We start from the raw sequence: 22,849 nt of genomic DNA on the forward strand, positions 1-22,849 counted from the left end.
TTGAATAGTCTAGAACTAGGAGGCATAGTCTCAGTATAAGGGGTCGGCCTTTTAAGACTGAGATGAGGAGGAATTTCTTCACTCAGAGGGTTGTGAATCTTTGGAATTCTCTACCGCAGAGGGCTGTGGATGCTCAGTCGTTGAGTATATTCAAGGCTGAGTTAGATAGACTCAATCAAGGGATATGGGGGTTGGGTGGGAAATGGAGCTGAGGTCGATGATCAGCCATGATCTTATTGAATGGTGGAGCAGGCTCAAGGGGCCATGTGGCCTACTCCTGCCCCTATTTCTCATGTTCTTACCCACCGCCTGCCCGCCTAATATGGGCAAATGTTGAAAATTGCCTTCCATCTCTTTAGATTGCAATCAAATGTAATATGGACACGCACCAGGGTCAAAGGTCACTCACTAGGGTCAGATGTTACTTTGCCCTTTTTTGTGATTTCTGAGGCAGACAAGTCCAAAGTAACCCTCACGGGATTTAAAACATTTTTTTCACTTACCAGTCTGCTGTACACAAACTCCTCACAGGGCACAAGAGTCCAACACCTCGCATATCTGCAAACATTATAATGTGGGATTTCGTGAAGGCGGGCGTGAGCTCGGAGAGGAGCCAGAGGCAGCGGGAGGACGTGCCAGGCGTTGTCAGCCAGCACTGTCAAACGCTGGCGGTTGGCACCGCACGCCCTTCGTGCTTTCTTTCACATTCTCTTCCACTGACTATTACTTTTTTCCCGCCACCGGCTTCACGTTCCCAATGCGGGGAGTCTTGCCCAGCGCGAGTCATCCTGGCCGACCGTTAATTTAAACGGCTATAAAATCGCGCGCTGCCGCCCGTGACCGTATTTCTGGTGCGTGCTCGCAGGCAGGGCAGGTGGGTGAGCAAGGGTGCCCAGTCTTGTTCGGTTTATATATATAAAACTAGCTGGGGGAGCCCGGCGGTGCCGAGGCTTTCTCGAGGGCATGTTGTTGGAAGAGAGAGAGAGAGCGAGTTGGGGGGAAGAGAGAGAGAGAGAGCGTGAGTTAGGGGGAAGAGAGAGAGCAGGGGAGGCAGGGAGGGGGGTGCGGGAAGGAGAGAAAAGGATGGGGGGGGAAAGCGGTTTAGGAGAGAGGGGGTACTCAAGAACCCTGTGCCATGTTTATAAAGCTGTTTATAAAACTGTTGGGATTGAAGAACTCTTCCCAAGCACCAGGAGTGATATTACATTATTCACAAAGATTCAGTGAATGAGTTGAATAGTGAAATAAAAGATACAATCGCAGACATTTACAGGTCAGTTTAGAAATCAACAGTGAACATTTATTTCAATAATGTAGAACAATAGAACATTTTACAATATGCTGGAGTTACAACCAAAGTCTAAGTGAATACTCCTTCTGGTAAAAGTTTGAAAACCTTACAGGTTTGGTATTGTACAGAGTGTACAGAGTGATTTTATAATCAATAAGAGTTCTGTTGAGTGCTTCAAGTGCCCTCTTGTGGGCCTTTGTACTCATCCCACACAATGAGCTTAAACTTTTGAAGCAGCTAAGCAGCACCAGTTCCTTTGCTAATGTTACACACTGGGTGTTGTTGTCTTGTCAGATCCAGAGGGAGAGCAAAGGTTGAGTGGGCAGTGTGACCTCCTTGGAGAAAAGTTGCAGCGGGTCCTGATGAGGCAACAGCCAGTGCAATGAATCTTGTCAGATCCAGAGGGAGAGCAAAGGTTGAGTGGGCGATGCGACCACCTTGGAGCAGAGTTCCAGCGATTCCTGATGAGGCAACATTGAATGTTTGATTAAGCAAGGAGAAAATCATACACAAAAAGGGGAAAAATACGTTTAAGGCAGTGAAATTACTTGGTGGGATATATTGGTGTTATTTTACACCTTTCTCTTTAGTTAAAGTTGAGATTAACCGTGCTGGTGTGTGTTAAAGTGTATTATCTGCTATATAGCATGCTGTACAGGATAACACTGCATCTTACCTGAAAGCATTCAGCTTTCTATTTGAGTGGGCAGTGCGACCTCCTTGGAGAAGAGTTGCGGCGATTCCTGATGAGGCAACATTGAATGTTTGATTGAGCAAGGAGAAAATCATACACAAAAAGGGGAAAAATACTTTTAAGGCAGGGAAATTACTTTGTAGGATATTTGTGTACAAACAATTAGTGAGTTTGAGGAATTAGACTATTTATTTTAAATGGGCTAAGGCATAATTTCAGGTCCCAAAAGGCTACCCAGAGATCACATGCAGTATGTAATAATAAATTACCAGTGACGGAGAATTGGTGTTATTTTACACCTTTCTCTTTAGTTAAAGTTGAGATTAACCGTGCTGGTGTGTGTTAAAGTATATTATCTGCTATATAGCATGCTGTACAGGATAACACTGCATCTTACCTGAAAGCATTCAGCTTTCTATTTGAGTGGGCAGCGCGACCTCCTTGGAGAAGAGTTGCAGCGATTCCTGCTGAGGCAACATTGAATGTTTGATTAAGCAAGGAGAAAATCATACACAAAAAGGGGAAAAATACATTTAAGGCAGTGAAATTACTTGGTGGGATATATTGGTGTTATTTTACACCTTTCTCTTTAGTTAAAGTTGAGATTAACCGTGCTGGTGTGTGTTAAAGTATATTATCTGCTATATAGCATGCTGTACAGGATAACACTGCATCTTACCTGAAAGCATTCAGCTTTCTATTTGAGTGGGCAGTGCGACCTCCTTGGAGAAGAGTTGCAGCGGTTCCTGATGAGGCAACAGCCAGAGCAATGAATCTGGTCAGATCCAGAGGGAGAGCAAAGGTTGAGTGGGCAGTGCAACCTCCGTGGATAAGAGTTGCAGCGATTGCTGATGAGGCAACATTGAATGTTTGATTAAGCAAGGAGAAAATCATACACAAAAAGGAGAAAAATACTTTTAAGGCAGTGAAATTACTTGGTGGGATATATTGGTGTTATTTTACACCTTTCTCTTTAGTTAAAGTTGAGATTAACCGTGCTGGTGTGTGTTAAAGTATATTATCTGCTATATAGCATGCTGTACAGGATAACACTGCATCTTACCTGAAAGCATTCAGCTTTCTATTTGAGTGGGCAGTGCGACCTCCTTGGAGAAGAGTTGCAGCGGTTCCTGATGAGGCAACAGCCAGTGCAATGAATCTTGTCAGATCCAGAGGGAGAGCAAATGTTGAGTGGGCAGCGCGACCTCCTTGGAGAAGAGTTGCAGCGATTCCTGATGAGGCAACATTGAATGTTTGATTAAGCAAGGAGAACATCATATACAAAAAGGGGAAAAATACTTTTAAGGCAGTGAAATTACTTTGTAGGATATTTGTGTACAAAAAATTAGTGAGTTTGAGGAATTAGGCTATTTATTTTAAATGGGCTAAGGCATAATTTCAGGTCCCAAAAGACTACCCAGAGACCACATGCAGTATGTAATAATAAATTACCAGTGACTGAGAATTGGTGTTATTTTTCACCTTTCTCTTTAGTTAAAGTTGAGATTAACCGTGCTGGTGTGTGTTAAGGTATATTATCTGCTATATAGCATGCTGTACAGGATAACACTGCATCTTACCTGAAAGCATTTAGCTTTCTACTTGAGTGGGTAGTGCGACCTCCTTGGAGAAGAGTTGCAGCGGTTCCTGATGAGGCAACAGCCAGTGCAATGAATCTTGTCAGATCCAGAGGGAGAGCAAAGGTTGAGTGGGCAGTGCAACCTCCGTGGATAAGAGTTGCAGCGATTGCTGATGAGGCAACATTGAATGTTTGATTAAGCAAGGAGAAAATCATACACAAAAAGGAGAAAAATACTTTTAAGGCAGTGAAATTACTTGGTGGGATATATTGGTGTTATTTTACACCTTTCTCTTTAGTTAAAGTTGAGATTAACCGTGCTGGTGTGTGTTAAAGTATATTATCTGCTATATAGCATGCTGTACAGGATAACATTGCATCTTACCTGAAAGCATTCAGCTTTCTATTTGAGTGGGCAGTGCGACCTCCTTGGAGAAGAGTTGCAGCGATTCCTGATGAGGCAACATTGAATGTTTGATTAAGCAAGGAGAAAAACATACACAAAAAGGGGAAAAATATTTTTAAGGCAGTGAAATTACTTTGTAGGACATTTGTGTACAAACAATTAGTGAGTTTGAGGAATTAGGCTATTTATTTTAAATGGGCTAAGGCATAATTTCAGGTCCCAAAAGACTACCCAGAGACCACATGCAGTATGTAATAATAAATTACCAGTGACTGATAATTGGTGTTATTTTTCACCTTTCTCTTTAGTTAAAGTTGAGATTAATCATGCTGGTGTGTGTTAAAGTATATTATCTGCTATATAGCATGCTGTACAGAATAACATTGCATCTTACCTGAAAGCATTCAGCTTTCTATTTGAGTGGGCAGTGCGACCTCCTTGGAGAAGAGTTGCAGCGGTTCCTGATGAGGCAACAGCCAGTGCAATGAATCTTGTCAGATCCAGAGGGAGAGCAAAGGTTGAGTGGGCAGCGCAACCTCCGTGGATAAGAGTTGCAGCGATTTCTGATGAGGCAACATTGAATGTTTGATTAAGCAAGGAGAAAATCATACACAAAAAGGAGAAAAATACTTTTAAGGCAGTGAAATTACTTGGTGGGATATATTGGTGTTATTTTACACCTTTCTCTTTAGTTAAAGTTGAGATTAACCGTGCTGGTGTGTGTTAAAATATATTATCTACTATATAGCATGCTGTACAGGATAACACTGCATCTTACCTGAAAGCATTCAGCTTTCTATTTGAGTGGGCAGCGCGACCTCCTTGGAGAAGAGTTGCAGCGATTCCTGATGAGGCAACATTGAATGTTTGATTAAGCAAGGAGAAAATCATATACATAAAGGGGAAAAATACTTTTAAGGCAGTGAAATTACTTTGTAGGATATTTGTGTACAAACAATTAGTGAGTTTGAGGAATTAGGCTATTTATTTTAAATGGGCTAAGGCATAATTTCAGGTCCCAAAAGTCTACCCAGAGACCACATGCAGTATGTAATAATAAATTACCAGTGACTGAGAATTGGTGTTATTTTTCACCTTTTTCTTTAGTTAAAGTTCAGATTAAGCATGCTGGTGTGTGTTAAGGTATATTATCTGCTATATAGCATGCTGTACAGGATAACACTGCATCTTACCTGAAAGCATTCAGCTTTCTACTTGAGTGGGTAGTGCGACCTCCTTGGAGAAGAGTTGCAGCGGTTCCTGATGAGGCAACAGCCAGTGCAATGAATCTTGTCAGATCCAGAGGGAGAGCAAAGGTTGAGTGGGCAGTGCGACCTCCTTGGAGAAGAGTTGCAGCGATTCCTGATGAGGCAACATTGAATGTTTGATTAAGCAAGGAGAAAATCATACAATAAAAGGGGAAAAATATTTTTAAGGCAGTGAAATTACTTTGTAGGATATTTGTGTACAAACAATTAGTGAGTTTGAGGAATTAGGCTATTTATTTTAAAAGGGCTAAGGCATAATTTCAGGTCCCAAAAGACTACCCAGAGACCACATGCAGTATGTAATAATAAATTACCAGTGACTTATAATTGGTGTTAATTTTTCACCTTTCTCTTTAGTTGAAGTTGAGATTAACCGTGCTGGTGTGTGCTAAAGTATATTATCTGCTATATAGCATGCTGTACAGAATAACACTGCATCTTACCTGAAAGCATTCAGCTTTCTACTTGAGTGGGCAGTGCGACCTCCTTGGAGAAGAGTTGCAGCGGTTCCTGATGAGGCAACAGCCAGTGCAATTAATCACTTAGAGCGAAGTATGTTTCTGTCATTGTTGCATGTCAATGAATGTCATCCTCAAAGATTACTCTCCTGGGGCAAGCTTTTATAAAGGAGGTACAGAGATGGCCAGTCAGAGTTTTGAGGTCATGAAATGATGTTCGGCTAGCAACCTCATGGAGGAGTAGATGAAAGTGAAAGTACTGTGTATTATTGCAGAGCCAGATCATAGACAACATTTTCTGTTTTCCCTGAGGGTGTTAAAAGGAACAGATTTCTTGATGTGCCAACTCTTGAACATGCCATGTACAACTGGCCATGTGAAAAACAGGACGTCAGTAAGTTGATGCCAGCAACCTTCAAAGTCTGCCCTTGTGCCTTGTTTATTGACATTGCGAAACAAATTCTCACAGGCAACTGTTGCCTTCTGAATTGAAATGGAAAGTCAGTTGGTACCATAGGAATTGGAGGAATGAGAACATCCTCCCCTCTGGCACAGCCTGAGATGATGGTAGCCTCAATTACATGTGGCATGAGCTTTTTGACTACCAGTCTGGTTCCATTGCACAACTCCAGTGCAGATAAGTTTCTTAGGAGCATGATGGGGGTGCCTTCCTTTAGTACCAGTTTGTGAGCAGGCGTTCCGGAAGGCTGCAATGAGTTCAATAAGTCAGTGGTGTAGTTTACCCCATCAGCACGGTCACAAACAGTATCAACGCTTTTATAGATTTGCTCTTGGCCAGGGAGTTTTTCAAGAAGCAGCGTGTTGATGTCGTTGACAGTATCATTCCTGGGTGCAAGTATTGACCGTTCACACAGCCAGTTGTGATCTTTCAAATGATTGAGGAGGTTTGGATACACGTTTGAGATCAACTCATCAACTGTTTTTACTTGACAGGCAAAGTCTGGAGGAATTGTGAGTTGTCCACTGCTGTCAACGGGCAACTTTCCTTCTCCTAATTGTAGTAAAAGTCGCGCAAAGGATTCTGACATCTCGTCACCATGCATATGAACACGCATGTTTGTGGTCAAATGGACTGTTTGCACATTTCGCCACAGATGGGATGCCTTGAGACATGCATTGATTTCATCCACTGGTGTTCCTCTTGGGACAACTGGCAGGATTTGGCGGAAATCACCTGCCAGCAACAGGGGGATGCCACCCATCAGGATATCGTTGCCTCTCAGATCTTTAAGAGTTCTGTTGACTGCTTCAAGTGACCTCTTGTGGGCCATTGTACACTCATCCCACACAATCAATCGAGACTTTTGAAGCATCTCAGCAGCACCAGTTCCTTTGCTAATGCGACACACTGGTTCTTCTTGTGTTGTCAGATCCAGAGGCAGAGCAAAGGTTGAGTGGGCAGTGCGACCTCCTTGCAGAAGAGTTGCAGCGATTCCTGATGAGGCAACAGCCAGTGCAATGAATCCCTTAGAGCGAACCGTGGCCAGCAAAAGATTGATCAGGAATGTCTTTCCTGTTCCACCAGGGGCATCGAGGAAGATAATGCCAGGAGTGTTGTTTTACACCATATCGAGAACCAACCTGTAAGTCTGTTTCTGCTCTGGAAGCAATTTAGGCTCAGTGACTGTGACAAAGGAACTCAGTTCCTCAACATTGTAGGTGGTTTCTCTGAGGACCTCTCTGCTGAGACCTAGAGAATCATTCCTATTGGGAGATGTAAGGTTCAACTGAGTCAGAGACTTGCCAACCAATTTCAAAGTCTGGTCCTCCAAAAGGATCAATGCCTGATTGTACATCGCAGCAGTGTAGTTGAGTGCCATTGTGGGGTTGGCTCTGGCGAGTTGGCGTAAGATGTCTTCTGTGAGGCAGTCTTTGTGATCTGCCCACAATTGCTTTGGATTGGAAGGTGTGCAGAAGGCAATTATAAGGGCAAAGAGTTTCCGTAGGCGATTGGCGGGGTAACACAGAGCAGCTTCTCTCATCGCTGCATCCCAATGAGTGTCACCCTCAATGAGGCCTCTCATGCGGCAAGCTTCTTGAAAAGAGTCACACAGATGGCCATTGACAGTCTTGAGGTCATTAAATGATGTCGGGCCAGCAACGTCATGGAGGAGCAGACGAACGTGAAAGCACTCTGTGTTGTTTGGATGGACTGTGTAGACTCTGCCAAGTGCATCCGATGAGTACACCCCTGTATGACCAGGAACTTCCTTTTGACCTGCCCCAGGGCGGCGAGCCCGCCATGTCTTGTTTGGCTGCCAGGTGTAGTACTTGGGCACCTGATAATACAAAAGTGTCTTGGCAAAGTCATTTGTTTGGCACAACTGAAAGAATGCTGTAAGTTTTGTCTTTGGATGTTCCTCAGGACATTGCCTGGCATCTCCTGGTCGGAATAAAACCCTTTGTCCATTTTCCAAGTGAACATCTAATTTAGTGATAGTGGGGTAACGCTTGTGGATGTCAAATCCAAAAGTTCGCCAGGCTGCCTCATTGCTGCAGATGTAACGGCCCATCAAATGTGTGGTGATCTCATCATTTTGATTTTGTTGTCCAGCCATTTCAAGATCAAAGACAGCTTGGTCACTGCCCTTATGGATGTACTTGCACACATATTTGATAGACTTAACTGAGTGGCAGTACTCCACATTGATGTGACATTTGAAGAGCCTGGATAGGAGTGGACAATAAGGAACAATCCAACGGTTGTCAACTTCAAATGTCTGTCTTTCCTGTGTTGTCTCAGTTGACGGACCAGGTTGAGCTGAGTCGCTAGATTTTCTAGTTCGCATTTTAATGTGAGTGCTGAAACCGCCACTCTCTTTGCACCTTCTCCTGTAGGAAGGATAGCCATCCTCGCCATGCTGAGTTTGTTCGCACAGTGGCTTTGGGTAGCCTTTTGTACATGCATTGTTTTTCATGCAGGGAGAAGAAGGGTTGTGTCGGCCACAAGGACCATGAATCATATGTTTTACAATAACATTAAACAGGATTGGATCCTTGTCCTTATCGGGTAGCTCTGCAGAGGTGAAAGAATCAAGTTGATTGGGGTGAATCTTTGCCTGAAGCCAGAGTAAAAGATGAACATGAGGAAGTCCTCTCTTCTGCCACTCAATGCTATAGATGTAGCAATGGTGTGCACCAAAAAGTTTGCCCATAATCACGAGTTTCATCAGGTTTTTAACTTTGAGGTTGAAGACCCGTGCTATCAGGTCATGCCTTTCAGTACCAGCTTTGGGTGGGAACTCCTGCCATTGGGGATTGCAAGTCATGGTGATGAAGAGGTCAGGTCTGCCATAGTTTCTGACATAGGTCATGGCATCTTGCGTGTGCTCATGCATGTACCTAGCACCTCCAACGAAGGTGGATGGTAGGATGACCAGTTGACCAATGTCCTCAGTGTTGCCATCATTGGCCACAGCATCTCGTAAGTGTATATAGTCTGCGACTCTCAAATGATTTTGGTTATGCCGGAACCAATTAAGCCGCTCTCCTTCTATTTTCGCAAACATGTCAGTGAGGAACTGCTGCAGAAGTCGTCCAGAGTGAAGCAGGTGGTTTGAAGCAGTTTGTCGTTCCATCAGCCTGTATGAATAGAATTCCATGGCAGAAACCATCTTTTGCCTTCGGGCTGTAGGTGGCACACCAGTTTCGGGGTCAATATGTGGGATCTTGTTATAGACATCGTATCCATCTTCCCCATGGCAAAACAAAAGTGGGTATTGCAGAGGATCATATGACCTGTGAAGCTCAGAAATTCTTTTAAGTGGACCACCTCTCATATGCAAGACAATGTCCCGTTGTTCAAATTCTTGGCCCACAATGACAATGGCTACTTCATTGGTGGTCGGAGCATTGAAACGTCGCTCATGTTCACCTGCAGGAGTCTTGTTAGCTTTGATGACAATTTTGAGGTCTTGATTTGTAATTTGTTCCATAGCTGTTTTGAAACTCTGAATGTATGGGTTTTGCTGATGAAGCATCCACTGTAACGCAAGCAAAATATCCATTTTGATGTGGTGTTGTTGTGCGGGGAGAACAGCAGCTTCCCTGCGGCGATTGGCTTGCTCTTCATCATCACCCAAGAAGTAGATCTGCAGAAACTGAGGTCTTTCATTTGGTAGAGGAAGTAGAGAGCCAATTGTATGGTACACCTGTCCATGAACTTTAAAAGTTGGGCAAAATCCAGATTCACGCACTCTGTTTGCACCAAAAGAGGTCATTGCAAAGCAGTTGTTATACTTTCTGATGTGAGTGAGGAAATGTGTTGAAGCTGCAGTTTGGCCAAACAGAAGTGAGTGCAGGGGTTCAGGTGGAGCTGTTAGTGTTGCAAGTTTAACCTTTCCTCCATTGCAGCATATCCCATGAGTTTCCTCCTTCCACTTGAGAGCGCCACAGTGAGGGCAAATGATGGTCATCTTGCCAATGATGATTGTGTGGTCGGCTTCATAATTGATGGTGGGTGTATAGGAGAAGGCTGCTCCAACCCAATGATTCAAAATGTCAGATGTGGCAATGCCCCTGTGTCGACTGTCGGCTTGGCGACGTGACTGAGTCTGGTCAGGAGTCTCAGCTGATCTGGCTGTGGCATGTCTTTCTCTGTTAGCAGCAAGACGTCCCTCAGATTGTTCGGAAGTCTCAGCTGATCTGGCTGTGGCATGTCTTCCTCTGTCAGCAGCAAGACATCCCTCAGATTGTTCGGAAGTCTCAGCTGATCTGGCTGTGGCATGTCTTCCTCTGTCAGCAGCACGACGTCCCTCAGATTGTTCGGAAGTCTCAGCTGATCTGGCTGTGGCATGTCTTCCTCTGTCAGCAGCAAGACGTCCCTCAGATTGTTCGGAAGTCTCAGCTGATCTGGCTGTGGCATGTCTTCCTCTGTCAGCAGCAAGACGTCCCTCAGATTGTTCGGAAGTCTCAGCTGATCTAGCAGTAGCATGTCTGTCGTGGTCAGCCTGAAGGCGAGCCTGTCTCTGCTCCTCAGTTTCAGCAGCTCTTTGATCCTTTCGCCGGGAAGCAGCAGAAGTGTTGCGGCCAAGTCTTGGATGTTTCCTTGGTGGCATTCTGTTATGGAAAAAGAAAAATTAATTCTTCTATATGCAAATGAGTGTGTGTCTGTCTGTGTGGGAAGGACAGAGAAAGAGGGGGAAGCACAGACACACAGCAGGGGAAGGAGAGAGACAGACAGACGGAAAGGGAGGTGGGGGGAAAGGGAGGTGGGGGAGGGAGGGAGACTGGTGGGTGGAAGAGAAAGAGAGAGACTGGGGGGGAGGAGAGGAAGAGGAGGAGGAGGAGGAGGAGGAAGAAGAGGAGGAGGAAGAGAGAGAATCAGACTGGGGAGAGAGAGAGAGAGAGACGGGGGGAGAAGAGGAAGAGGGAGAGGGAGAGAGAGAGAGAGAGAGAGAGAGAATCAGACTGGGGGAGAGAGAGAGAGAGGGAGAGAGAAAGAGATAGACTGGGGGGAGAGAGAGAGAGAGACAGAGACAGAGAGAGAGAGAGAGACTGGGGGGAGAGAGCGAGAGAGAGAGACTGGGGGGAGAGAGAGAGAGACTGGGGGGAGAGAGAGAGAGAGAGAGACTGGGGGGGAGAGAGAGAGAGAGAGACTGGGGGGAGAGAGAGAGAGAGAGAGACAGAGAGCTTGCCATAAACAGAGGGACAACCATTAAATCTAAGAATAGAGTATATACAAATTGTAAGAGCCATAAAAGCTTAAGAAAATACTTTAAAATAGTGGTTAAATGGCATAATACAGTTAATTTACCTGACCGACTTATTGTATTAAGAAACCCCCTATGTTCTTGCTCCAGTAGTATAGTCCGAGACACCCCCTTCATTCTTGCCACAATGGAACAGTCCCTAAGCCACACATGGGTGCAGCCATTTTACAGTTTAAACTGCACGTGGTTGAAGGAGGCAGAAGCTGTGAGGTTTGGAGCAGTACAGTTTTTGACCGTGTTCGTTTATACGTGTTTGCTTTGTAATTCCGTTTGTTAAGTGTTATAGTAAACAGTTTAAAAGACAAAGCTACGTTTGGGAACGTTTTATTTCGACACGCGTCTACTCGTTGTTAAAAACCCCACAGCTCAGTGGCTGCCTGTTTGGAAACTAAGAAGCGCCACTACATTAGTCAAAAACTTGCTCCCTAAGAAGGAAGGGACGGAATCGTCGGCGAACGTATACCCGAATGGTCACGGAGCCAGACGACAATATAAGAAAGCGAAGGTACAGTGACTGCTACTTGCTTTGTTCATTCTATTGAGAAGCTAAATAAGAGCTGCGGGTAAAATGGCCGAGGCCTTACGGAGCCAGGAGCTTCCATCAGCCAGAAAGATTGCTGGCCAAAAGAGGGAAATAAAGCTCACCCCAAAGGCAATGGAAGAGAAGTTACATAGAAGCATAGGCGCAAGGAAGGCTAAATTAGCTCAGATAACTGGAAAAATGAAGATAATTGATCGTCTCATGGAAGATAATGCTAATATTAAGAAAGCTGAAGACATAATGTATTACGATTTCTCCAAGCTGCATGAAGAATTTAATGTACTCAATGAAGATGTATTAGCACTTCTGTCTGAAGAAGAGGGAAACGCTGATCAGCACAACTGGTTTGATCTTAAATCAACCAGCATTAAGGACTATATCAAGGCCACGGAACAGTGGATGTTAAAGATTCGTCAAGATGCTGATACAGCAGAGAAAGATAAAGTTGACGATGAAGTCGGACCAGACGATAGCATTTCAGAGACTTCCGCCAGACCGAGCAAAAATCGAAAAGAAGGTAGCTCTGTTTCTGGACGCAGGTCAGCCGCTTCTACCACAAGCTCGTCGCGACGCATGAGAGCGGAGGCTGAACGGGCGGCATTGATGGTGCGTGCAGCATCTTTAGCGGAGAAGCAAGCTCTTGAACGGGAAGAGGCCCAACTGCAGGTCCAAGAGGCACAACTGCAGGCCCAACGGGCCCAGGTGCAGGCAAAGAAAGAACAGCTGGAGATAAAAACAGCTATCGAGGTCTCAGACGCCAGGTTGAGTGCGTACGAAGATTATGAAGGCTCACGGGACGGCGGGAGCCACTGCCAGTCAACGTCATCACATAGAGTTGGATCCAGGGCACCTTCAAGAGTTACAACAGAGCCCGAAGGCAATCCCCTGGCATTACAGCGTGGAAGAGTGGCCTCTCCACTAACAGGAGCACGTGATGCTACCCCAGGCATCAGACGGTCTAGACTAGACCCTGCTGATGACCACCAGAGGCCTGAAGACACAGGGAGAAGCCTATACCGAGTGATGCAACGTCAGAACGAAATTACAGAGATGCTTGTAAAACAACAGAATCTGTTTCGACTCCCTCAAAGAGACATACCAGTGTTCCAAGGCGACCCACTCAAGTATAAGCCCTTCATCAGATCCTTTGAACAAGCCATTGACTCCAAAACAGAGAGCAGCAGTGATAAGTTGTACTACCTGGGACAGTACACCAGTGGTAAACCACAAGACCTGGTCAGAAGCTGTGAACACATGAGACCGGACCGGGGATACATAGAAGCCAGGAAGTTGCTGCAGGAGCACTATGGTAACGAACTGAAGATAGCCACTGCATATATCGAAAAGGCTACCAAGTGGCCACAGATCAGATCGGAGGATGGAGAGGCATTGAACGCATATGTTCTTTTCCTCATAGGATGTCGCAACACCATGGAGGATGTTGAATTCATGGAAGAGATGGACAATCCTACGACTATGAGAATCATCATCTCCAAGCTTCCTTACAGGATGAGAGAACAATGGAGAAGAACAGCCTTTGAGATAATGGAGAGACGGAAAAGTAGAGCCAGGTTTGCAGACTTAGTGAACTTCATAGACAAACAGGCTAAAATTGCTAGGGACGCATTGTTTGGAAACATCCAAGATGTCAGCCCGACCACCGATGGAAGAGTGAAAGCCAAGCCTGTTGAATCAAAGACTCGCAGGAAAGGTGGTTCCAGGGGAAGCAGCTTTGCAACTATCGTCACCCAGGCCGAGGAAGAAAGGCCCCAGAACTCATCTCCCAAAAAGAGCAGCACAGTGACGTCTGCTAATGCCTTTCAGAAGCCATGCTTATTCTGCCAGAAGAATCATACATTGGATTTCTGCAGCGACATCAAAGCACAGCCACATAAGGACAGAATCGAATTCCTGAAGTGCAACGGCCTATGCTTTGGATGTCTCTCTCAGGGGCACCTGAGTAGAAACTGTAAGCAAAGAACAACATGCAGAGAGTGCACTCGGAAACATCCCAGTCTGCTGCATATCCATAAAGAAGAACAAGTCTCTAAGAAGAGTGAAGAAAACAATACCGACGAGAAGGTTGTTTCAAGTGCTCTGGTGTCGCTAGAACCAGAGACTTGTGGACTCACTGGGGCCGGTGACAGTGATTGTATTCTTGCCATCGTACCAGTAAAGATCAAGTCTAAGAGGAGCGAGAAGCTTGTGGAGACTTACGCCTTCATGGATCCAGGTAGCTCAGCAACGTTCTGCACAGAATCACTCATGCGACAGCTGAACGTTAGAGGCAGAAGAACAGAAATCCTATTACGCACCATGGGTCATGAGAAGTCAATGCAAAGTTATATCCTGTCAGACCTAGAAGTGTGTGGACTTGAAGAGAAGGACTTCATAGACCTGCCTAATGTTTTCACACAGAGGGAGATTCCTGTTAGAATAGGGAACCTAGCCCTGCAGAAGGACGTGGATAGATGGCCTTACCTAGAAAAGGTGCGTCTCCCATACATTGAAGCAGAAATTGGCCTATTAATTGGAACCAATGCCTACAAAACTATGGAGCCATGGCAGGTGATAAACAGCAAGGATGACGGACCCTACGCCGTCAGGACAGCCCTTGGATGGGTAAGGAGAGATGATGGCCACAAGTCGAACAAGGAGGAACGACAAAACGTCACAGTTAATCGCATCTCTATTGCAAGCATTGAAGAGCTGTTGATACAGCAGTTCAACGCAGACTTCTCAGAACGCAGCTGTGAGGAAAAGACAGAGATGTCACAAGAAGACCATCAGTTCATGGGTTTGATGACAAGGTCTACACAGTTCATCGATGGCCACTATCACATTGGTTTGCCACTGAGAAGACAGACCGCGAAGATGCCGAACAATCGCCGCATAGCAGAGCAACGCGCCATCAGTCTAAAGAGAAAGCTGAACAAGAACCCCGACTTTCACGAAGACTACAAAGACTTCATGAGAAACATCATAGCGAAAGGCTATGCTGTAAAGGTGCCCGAGGAACAGTTGAACAGAGACGATGGAAGGGTCTGGTACATTCCTCATCACGGGGTGTATCACCCAAAGAAGAAAAAGATCCGTGTAGTGTTTGACTGCGCCGCCTCATTCAGAGGAACTTCACTGAATGACCAGCTGCTTCAAGGTCCTGATCTTACTAATACCCTCATTGGCGTCTTGACTAGGTTTAGACAAGAGCTCGTTGCCATGATGGCAGACATAGAATCAATGTTCTACCAAGTTAGAATCCCTGATGAAGATGCTGATCTTCTGCGCTTCCTTTGGTGGCCAGATGGCGACGTTAGTCAAGCGATGGTGGAATGTAGAATGGCCGTACACTTGTTCGGAGCCACATCATCTCCCAGCTGTGCAAGCTACGCTCTCAGAAAAACTGCAGAAGATGGCAAAGGCAAAGCACCATCAGAGGCTGTGGAGACAATCTTCAGAAACTTTTATGTCGACGACTGTCTGAAGTCCGTGTCAACAAAAGACGATGCCATCGCACTGTCAAGAGACCTTAGAACTCTGTGTTCGAATGGAGGATTCCATCTGACTAACTGGATAAGCAACAGCAGAGCAGTTCTAGCTTCTATCCCAGAAAAGGAAAGAGCCACCGAAGTCAAGAGATCAGTCACAGTAAATCTCATAAATACGAAAGAGTACTTTGACACAGTGAACAAGCTTGTTAACCATTTCTCAGGATGGCACCAGTTGAGGAAAGCAGTTGCATGGTTTCTAAGGTTGAAAGAGTTGCTGCTACACCTGAGCGGTAAGAGGAAAGAGTACCGAGCCACTATCAGTCAGTCTGAAAGTAACCCTGATAAGCAGAGAATGCTTCTACAGCAGTATATGCATCATCACAAGGCCACATTGGGCAAGAATTCATTGACCGTGGAGGATTTGGCCAAGGCTGAGAAGGAGATAGTTCGCTTCAGTCAAAGACAAAGATACCCAGAAGAAATCGAAGCTCTACAGCGAAATACTCCAATCAAGAAAGGTAGTCATATCTACAAGCTGGACCCTACACTGCAAGATGGAGTACTGAGGGTGGGAGGGAGACTAAACAAATCTGCTATGCCAGAGGAGGCCAAGCATCCTGCTATCCTTTCTAAGGACCTCCGGGTTGCTACCCTCATTCTTCAGCATATACACCAGAGTATTGGACACAGTGGGAGGAATCACGTGCTTGCGAAGCTAAGACAAAGATACTGGATTCCAGGAGCTAATTCCGTAATAAGAAAAATACTCTCTGAATGCATTGTTTGCAGACGGTTACACGCTAGAGCTGGGGAGCAGAAAATGGCAGACCTGCCTGAAGACCGTTTGTTACCAGACAAGCCCCCATTTACAAACGTAGGGGTGGACTATTTCGGGCCTTTCGAGGTAAAGCGAGGACGGAGCCTTGTCAAGAGATATGGTGTGCTTTTCATTTGTTTGACCATCAGAGCTGTTCATATTGAGGTGGCACACACGCTTGACACTGATTCCTGTATTAACGCCTTGCGGCGCTTTGTCTGTAGAAGAGGACAGGTGTCCATTATGCGTTCTGATAATGGCACTAATTTCGTCGGAGCGGAGAGAGAACTACGGGAAGCTATTGAAGGTTGGAATCAACTTAAAATACAGGAAGCCATGATGCAAACAGGAATTAAGTGGATCTTCAATCCTCCGGCTGCATCCCACCACGGAGGTGTCTGGGAAAGACAGATACGCACCGTAAGAAAACTACTCAGTTCTGTACTGAAGCAGCAAGCGCTTGACGACGAGGGACTCCAAACCGTTCTGTGCGAGGTCGAAGCCATCATTAATGACCGACCGATAACTAAGACATCAGATGATCCCAATGACCTCGAAGCCCTGACTCCGAACCACCTGTTGTTGTTGAAAACACAGCCAGCCATGCCCCCGGGAGTCTTCAAAAAGGAAGATCTGTATGCCCGTCAGAAGTGGAGGGAAGTTCAGTATATGTCAGACCTTTTCTGGACCAGATGGACAAGAGAATACTTACCTCTGCTACAGGAGCGTCAAAAATGGTCCAAAATAAAGAGGAACTTCATTGTCGGAGACATTGTCTTAATTGTGGATGATTCAGCCCCTAGAAATTCTTGGTTGATGGGAAAAATAATTAAGACCATGCCAGACTCCAGAGGCGTCGTTCATCGCGTTTGTTTGCAAACCAAGACCAGTACCCTGGAAAGACCGATCACAAAGCTCTGCCTGCTACAAGAAGCAGCGTGAAAGGTTCCCGAACGAAAAAAGTGGACACTTATATTGTAAATATGTTGAACTCATTAGTTTATGACTCTTAATGTTTGAGTAATTGATATGCTTCATGTGCCTAGTCAATTAGGGGCCGGAATGTAAGAGCCATAAAAGCTTAAGAAAATACTTTAAAATAGTGGTTAAATGGCATAATACAGTTAATTTACCTGACCGACTTATTGTATTAAGAAACCCCCTATGTTCTTGCTCCAGTAGTATAGTCCGAGACACCCCCTTCATTCTTGCCACAATGGAACAGTCCCTAAGCCACACATGGGTGCAGCCATTTTACAGTTTAAACTGCACGTGGTTGAAGGAGGCAGAAGCTGTGAGGTTTGGAGCAGTACAGTTTTTGACCGTGTTCGTTTATACGTGTTTGCTTTGTAATTCCGTTTGTTAAGTGTTATAGTAAACAGTTTAAAAGACAAAGCTACGTTTGGGAACGTTTTATTTCGACACGCGTCTACTCGTTGTTAAAAACCCCACAGCTCAGTGGCTGCCTGTTTGGAAACTAAGAAGCGCCACTACACAAATTATATGAATGTATATTTATACACTCAGGGATATATCTGTTTATACACTGTATGGATAGGTCTGCGTTTATGTGTTCAACCATAAATGTTTTTTTGATGCTAACAGAGGGACAACCATTAAATCTAAGAATAGAGTATATACAAATTATATGAATGTATATTTATACACTCAGGGATATATCTGTTTATATACTGTATGGATAGATCTGCGTTTATGTGTTCAACCATAAATGTTTTTTCGATGCTTTGGCAACATAAGATGTACCTTGTCATGCCAATAAAGCGATTTGATTTTGAATTTGAAGAAAGAGAGAGGGAAGGAAAGAGAGAGAGAGAGAGGAAAGGAGAGAGGGAGAGAGAGAGAGAGGGGGAAGGAGACAGGGAAAGAGAGAGAGGGAAGGAGACAGAGGCAGAGACAGAGAGAGAGAGAGAGAGACGGGGGGAGAGAGAGAGAGAGAGAGACTGGGGGGGAGAGAGAGAGAGAGACAGACTGGGGGAGAGAGAGAGAGATGGGTGAAGGGAGAGAGAGACTGGAGAGAGAGAGAGACTGGGGAGAGAGAGAGAGGGGGAAGGAGACAGAGAAAGAGAGAGAGGGAAGGAAAGAGAGAGAGAGAGAGAGAGAGACTGGGGGAGAGAGCGAGGAAAGGAGACGGAGAGAGAGAGAGAGAGGGGGAAGGAGACAGAGAAAGAGAGAGGTAAGGAAAGAGAGAGAGAGAGAGAGAGAGAGACTGGGGGGAGAGAGAGAGAGAGACTGGGAGAGAGAGAGAGAGAGAGACTGAGACTGGAAAGACAGAGAGAGAGAGAGAGAGACTGGGGGAGAGAGAGAGAGAGAGATGGGTGAAGGGAGAGAGAGACTGGAGAGAGAGAGAGAGAGACTGGGGAGAGAGAGAGGGGGAAGGAGACAGAGAAAGCGAGAGAGGGAAGGAAAGAGAGAGAGAGAGAGGGAAGGAGAGAGGAAAGGAGAGAGAGTGAGGGAAGGAGAGAGGTGATTGCCCAGTGGTGGGGGGAGGAAGGAGGAAATGGCGCTGAGTCTCTCTCACACACCCCGAGCCCCCTGTAATAGAGCCAGCTTCCCGCTCTCGGATTGCACAGTTGAGAACGCGGGGAAGGGGTAGGAGCACCCGTACGCGGCGGCTCCCGCTCTGGACTGCAGCCGCCACTCACCTTGCTTTCGGTTGGGCTGACCCCTGATAAGCTCCTGCTCCGGGCCCCCAACAACCGTCCCCTGCTAGATTTATTTCTAGCTGTCAGGCCTACGAAAAAAAATTAAAATTAATATCTTATTTTTTTAAAGGAAAAGACTGAAGTAAAAATTTTTTTAAACGGTAACTAAATCGGCGAGAAATCCGTTAAACCTTCTCCCCCTCATCTGCCTCCGAATGAAAACCGCAGCGTCTGTCAGAAAATGCTCCCAGTTTAAGCCTCTTGTAGCACCAGCCCGGCAACGGCGGGCTGACCCCTGATGAGCTCCCGCTCCAGGCCCCTGACGACGGTCCCCTGCTCGATGTATTTCTACCTACGGAAAAAAATTAAAAATAATCTATTTAAAAAGTTAATAAAAAAATAACCGTAACTCCTAACTACATCACCCGGAATTTTTTTATTTAAAAAAAAACATAAAAACCCGAGAGAAATAAGGAGCTATTAACAGAGAGTTTTTTTATGTTTTAAGGAAAAGACTGAAGTAAACTTTTTTAAAAACGGTAACTAAAGTGGCAAGAAATTCATTAAACCTTCTCCCCCTCGTCTGCCTCCGAATGAAAATGGCGACGTCTTTGGCAGAAAGTGCTCCCGGGTTGAGCCTCTTGTAGCACCGACCTCAGACCGCCAATTGCGTCTTTCTGGCTGTCAGGCCTACGGGAAAAGTGTTAAATAATCTATTCAAAGATTTTTTGAAAAAATAACCGTAACTCTTAACTACAACACCGGAAAAAAAAATTTTAAAAGATAAAACCCCGAGAGAAATAAAGGAGCTATTAACAGGGAGTTTATTTATATTTTTAGGAAAAAAATGAAGTAAAATATTTAAAAATCGGTAATGAAAGCAGCGAAAAATCCTTTAAACGTTCTCCCCCTCATCGGCCTCCGAATGAAAACCGCGGCGTCTTTGTCGGAAAGCGCTCCCGGGTGGAGCCTCTCGTGGTGCCGGCTTTAGACCACTGATGAGTCTTTCCTGCTGTCAGGCCTACGAAAAAAAAATTAAAATACTCTATTAAAAAGTTTTTCAAAAAATAAACATAACTCTTAACTACAACACCCGAAATTTTTATTTTTAAAAGATAAAGCCCCGAGAGAAATAATGAGCTATTAATGGAGAGTTTATTTATTTTTTCAGGGAAAGACTGAAGTAAAATCTATATATAAAGAGAGAATAACACACCATGTGCCGCCACTCACCTGCTCGCTTCCCTGTCCCCTGGGATCCCTGCAGTTCCCGGTATTAAAGTTTAGGTTTTTAAGAACAGTAGAGAGCTTTACTCGGTAAATAACCAGTGCTGTGGTTGCACTGGCAGTTTGATTGTGCAATGCATCAGCAGATTTACTCTAGATCTAACCCAGGCCCCGCCCACTAATGAGCGTTAGGATTGGTCAACAGCTAATCAGCGGATTTAGTCTGTTTTTTGAACATTTTTTTAAAGTAAACACGACTATGACACTCCCCTGATTGGTCAACGGCTAATGAGGATTGCAATTCAACTCACTGTTTCTCTCAACAACAGCGAAGCTCTCCTGATTGGTCAACGGCTAATGAGGTTTGCAATTCAACTAACTGTTTCTCTCAACAACAACATAACTCCCCTGATTGGTCAACGGCTAATGAGGTTTGCAATTCAACTCACTGTTTCGCTCAACAACAACAAAACTCCCCTGATTGGTCAACGGCTAATGAGGTTTGCAATTCAACTCACTGTTTCGCTCAACAACAAAACTCCCCTGATTGGTCAACGGCTAATGAGGTTTGCAATTCAACTCACTGTTTCGCTCAACAACAACAAAACCCCCCCCCGATTGGTCAACGGCTAATGGGAATAGAGAGCGACTGGTGGGGGGAAGAGAGAGAGAGAGACTGGGGGGGGGGAAGAGAGAGAGAGAGACTGGGGGGGAAGAGAGAGAGCGACTGGGGGGAGAGAGAGAGAGAGAGAGAGAGAGACTGGGGGGGAGAGAGAGAGAGACTGGGGGGAGACAGAGAGAGAGAGAGAGAGACTGGTGGGGAGAGAGAGAGAGAGACTGGGGGGAGAGAGAGAGAGAGAGAGACTGGGGGGGAGAGAGAGAGAGACTGGGAGAGAGAAAGAGACAGACTGGGGGGAGAGAGAGAGAGAGAGAGACAGAGACAGAGAGAGAAAATGCTAAAATGCGAAAAATTCAACACATCAAGAAACATATTATTCAACAAGCTAAGCCAAACAACCCCAGATTTCAAGGAATTGGATGATCTGTCAAAATTGAGATTAGTCCTAGGAGAAGGAGACAGACCATACCTTGGGGCTAAATATGTAACAACATGTCACAACCTGAGGACTGTTTAAAAGTAAGACTGTTTAAAATTAATATTGAACGTACCAAATGAAGTAGAAAGACTGTTTAAAATTAATATTGTTTAAAAGTAATATTGTATATACCCAACAAATGTCAAATCGATTGACACCTACAGAATGTTGGAAAACTGTACCTTTTTGCAATGTAAGCTTTGGCAATATGGTTCTCTGTAAACTTTCATGCCAATAAAGCATTTGAACTGAACTGAACTGAGAGTCTTAGGAGAAGGAGACAGACCATACCTTGGGGCCAAATATGTAACAACATGTCACAACCTGAGGACTGTTTAAAATTAAGACTGTTTAAAATTAATATTGAACGTACCAAATGAAGTACAAAGACTGTTTAAAATTAATATTGTTTAAAAGTAATATTGTATGTACCCAACAAATGTCAAATCGATTGACACCTACAGAATGTTAGAAAACTGTACCTTTTTGCAATGTAAGCTTTGGCAATACGGTTCTCTGTAAACTTTCATGCCAATAAAGCATTTGAATTGAATTGAATTGAATTGAATTGAGAGAGAGAGACTGGGGGGGAGAGAGAGAGACAGAGACTGGGGGGAGATAGAGAGAGAGAGAGAGACTGGGGGAGAGAGAGAGAGAGACGGGGGAGAGAGAGAGAGAGAGAGAGAGAGACTGGGGGAGAGAGAGAGAGACTGGGGGGGGAGAGAGAGAGAGAGAGACTGGGGGGAGAGAGAGAGAGACAGAGACAGAGACAGAGACAGAGAGAAAGAGAGACTGGGGGGGAGAGAGAGAGAGACTGGGGGGAGAGAGAGAGAGACTGGGGGGGAGAGAGAGAGAGACTGGGGGGAAAGAGAGAGAGAGCGAGAGAGAGAGACTGGGGGAGAGAGAGAGAGAGAGACTGGGGGGGAGAGAGAGAGAGAGACAGAGACAGAGAGAGAGAGACAGAGAGAGAGAGAGAGACTGGGGGTGGGAGAGAGAGAGAGAGACTGGGGGGGAGAGAGAGAGACAGAGACTGGGGGGAGATAGATAGAGAGAGAGAGACTGGGGGGGAGAGAGAGACTGGGGGAGAGAGAGAGAGAGGGAGAGACTGGAGGGAGAGAGAGAGACAGAGACAGAGACAGAGAGAGAGAGAGAGAGACTGGGGGGGAGAGAGAGAGACTGGGGGGGAGAGAGAGAGAGACTGGGGGGGAAAGAGAGAGAGAGAGAGAGACTGGGGGGTGAGAGAGAGAGAGAGAGAGACTGGGGGAGAGAGAGAGAGAGAGACAGAGACAGAGAGAGAGAGAGAGAGAGACTGGGGGGGGTGAGAGAGAGAGAGAGACTGGGGGGAGAGAGAGAGGGACAGAGACAGGGGGAGATAGAGAGAGAGAGAGACTGGGGGGGGAGAGAGAGAGAGAAAGAGACTGGGGGGAGAGAGAGAGAGACAGAGAGAGAGAGAGAGAGAGAGAGACTGGGGGGAGAGAGAGAGAGACTGGGGGGGAGAGAGAGAGAGACTGGGGGGAGAGAGAGAGAGACTGGGGGGAGAGAGAGAGAGACTGGGGGGGGAAGAGAGAGAGAGAGAGAGAGAGAC

At 45.5% G+C, this 22,849-nt stretch overlaps 1 protein-coding gene across 1 annotated transcript; it reads right to left on the bottom strand.

Annotated features, from left to right (window-relative positions):
• Positions 1–9,378: 9,378 nt before the first annotated feature.
• On the bottom strand, positions 9,379–20,025 carry LOC147116003 (uncharacterized). Its single transcript, XM_085990713.1, has 4 exons — positions 19,510–20,025; positions 19,132–19,292; positions 18,941–19,029; positions 9,379–10,775 (listed from the first exon to the last, which is right to left on the bottom strand). The coding sequence occupies exon 4, from the start codon at positions 10,648–10,650 to the stop codon at positions 10,210–10,212; it is 441 nt and encodes a 146-aa protein (XP_085846839.1). The 5' UTR covers positions 10,651–10,775; positions 18,941–19,029; positions 19,132–19,292; positions 19,510–20,025; the 3' UTR covers positions 9,379–10,209.
• Between the last annotated feature and the right edge of the window lie 2,824 nt (positions 20,026–22,849).

Source organism: Somniosus microcephalus, chromosome 6, assembly GCF_052327205.1.
Source record: "Somniosus microcephalus isolate GS21.2 chromosome 6, FLI_Smic_1.0, whole genome shotgun sequence".
NCBI lineage: Eukaryota > Metazoa > Chordata > Chondrichthyes > Squaliformes > Somniosidae > Somniosus > Somniosus microcephalus.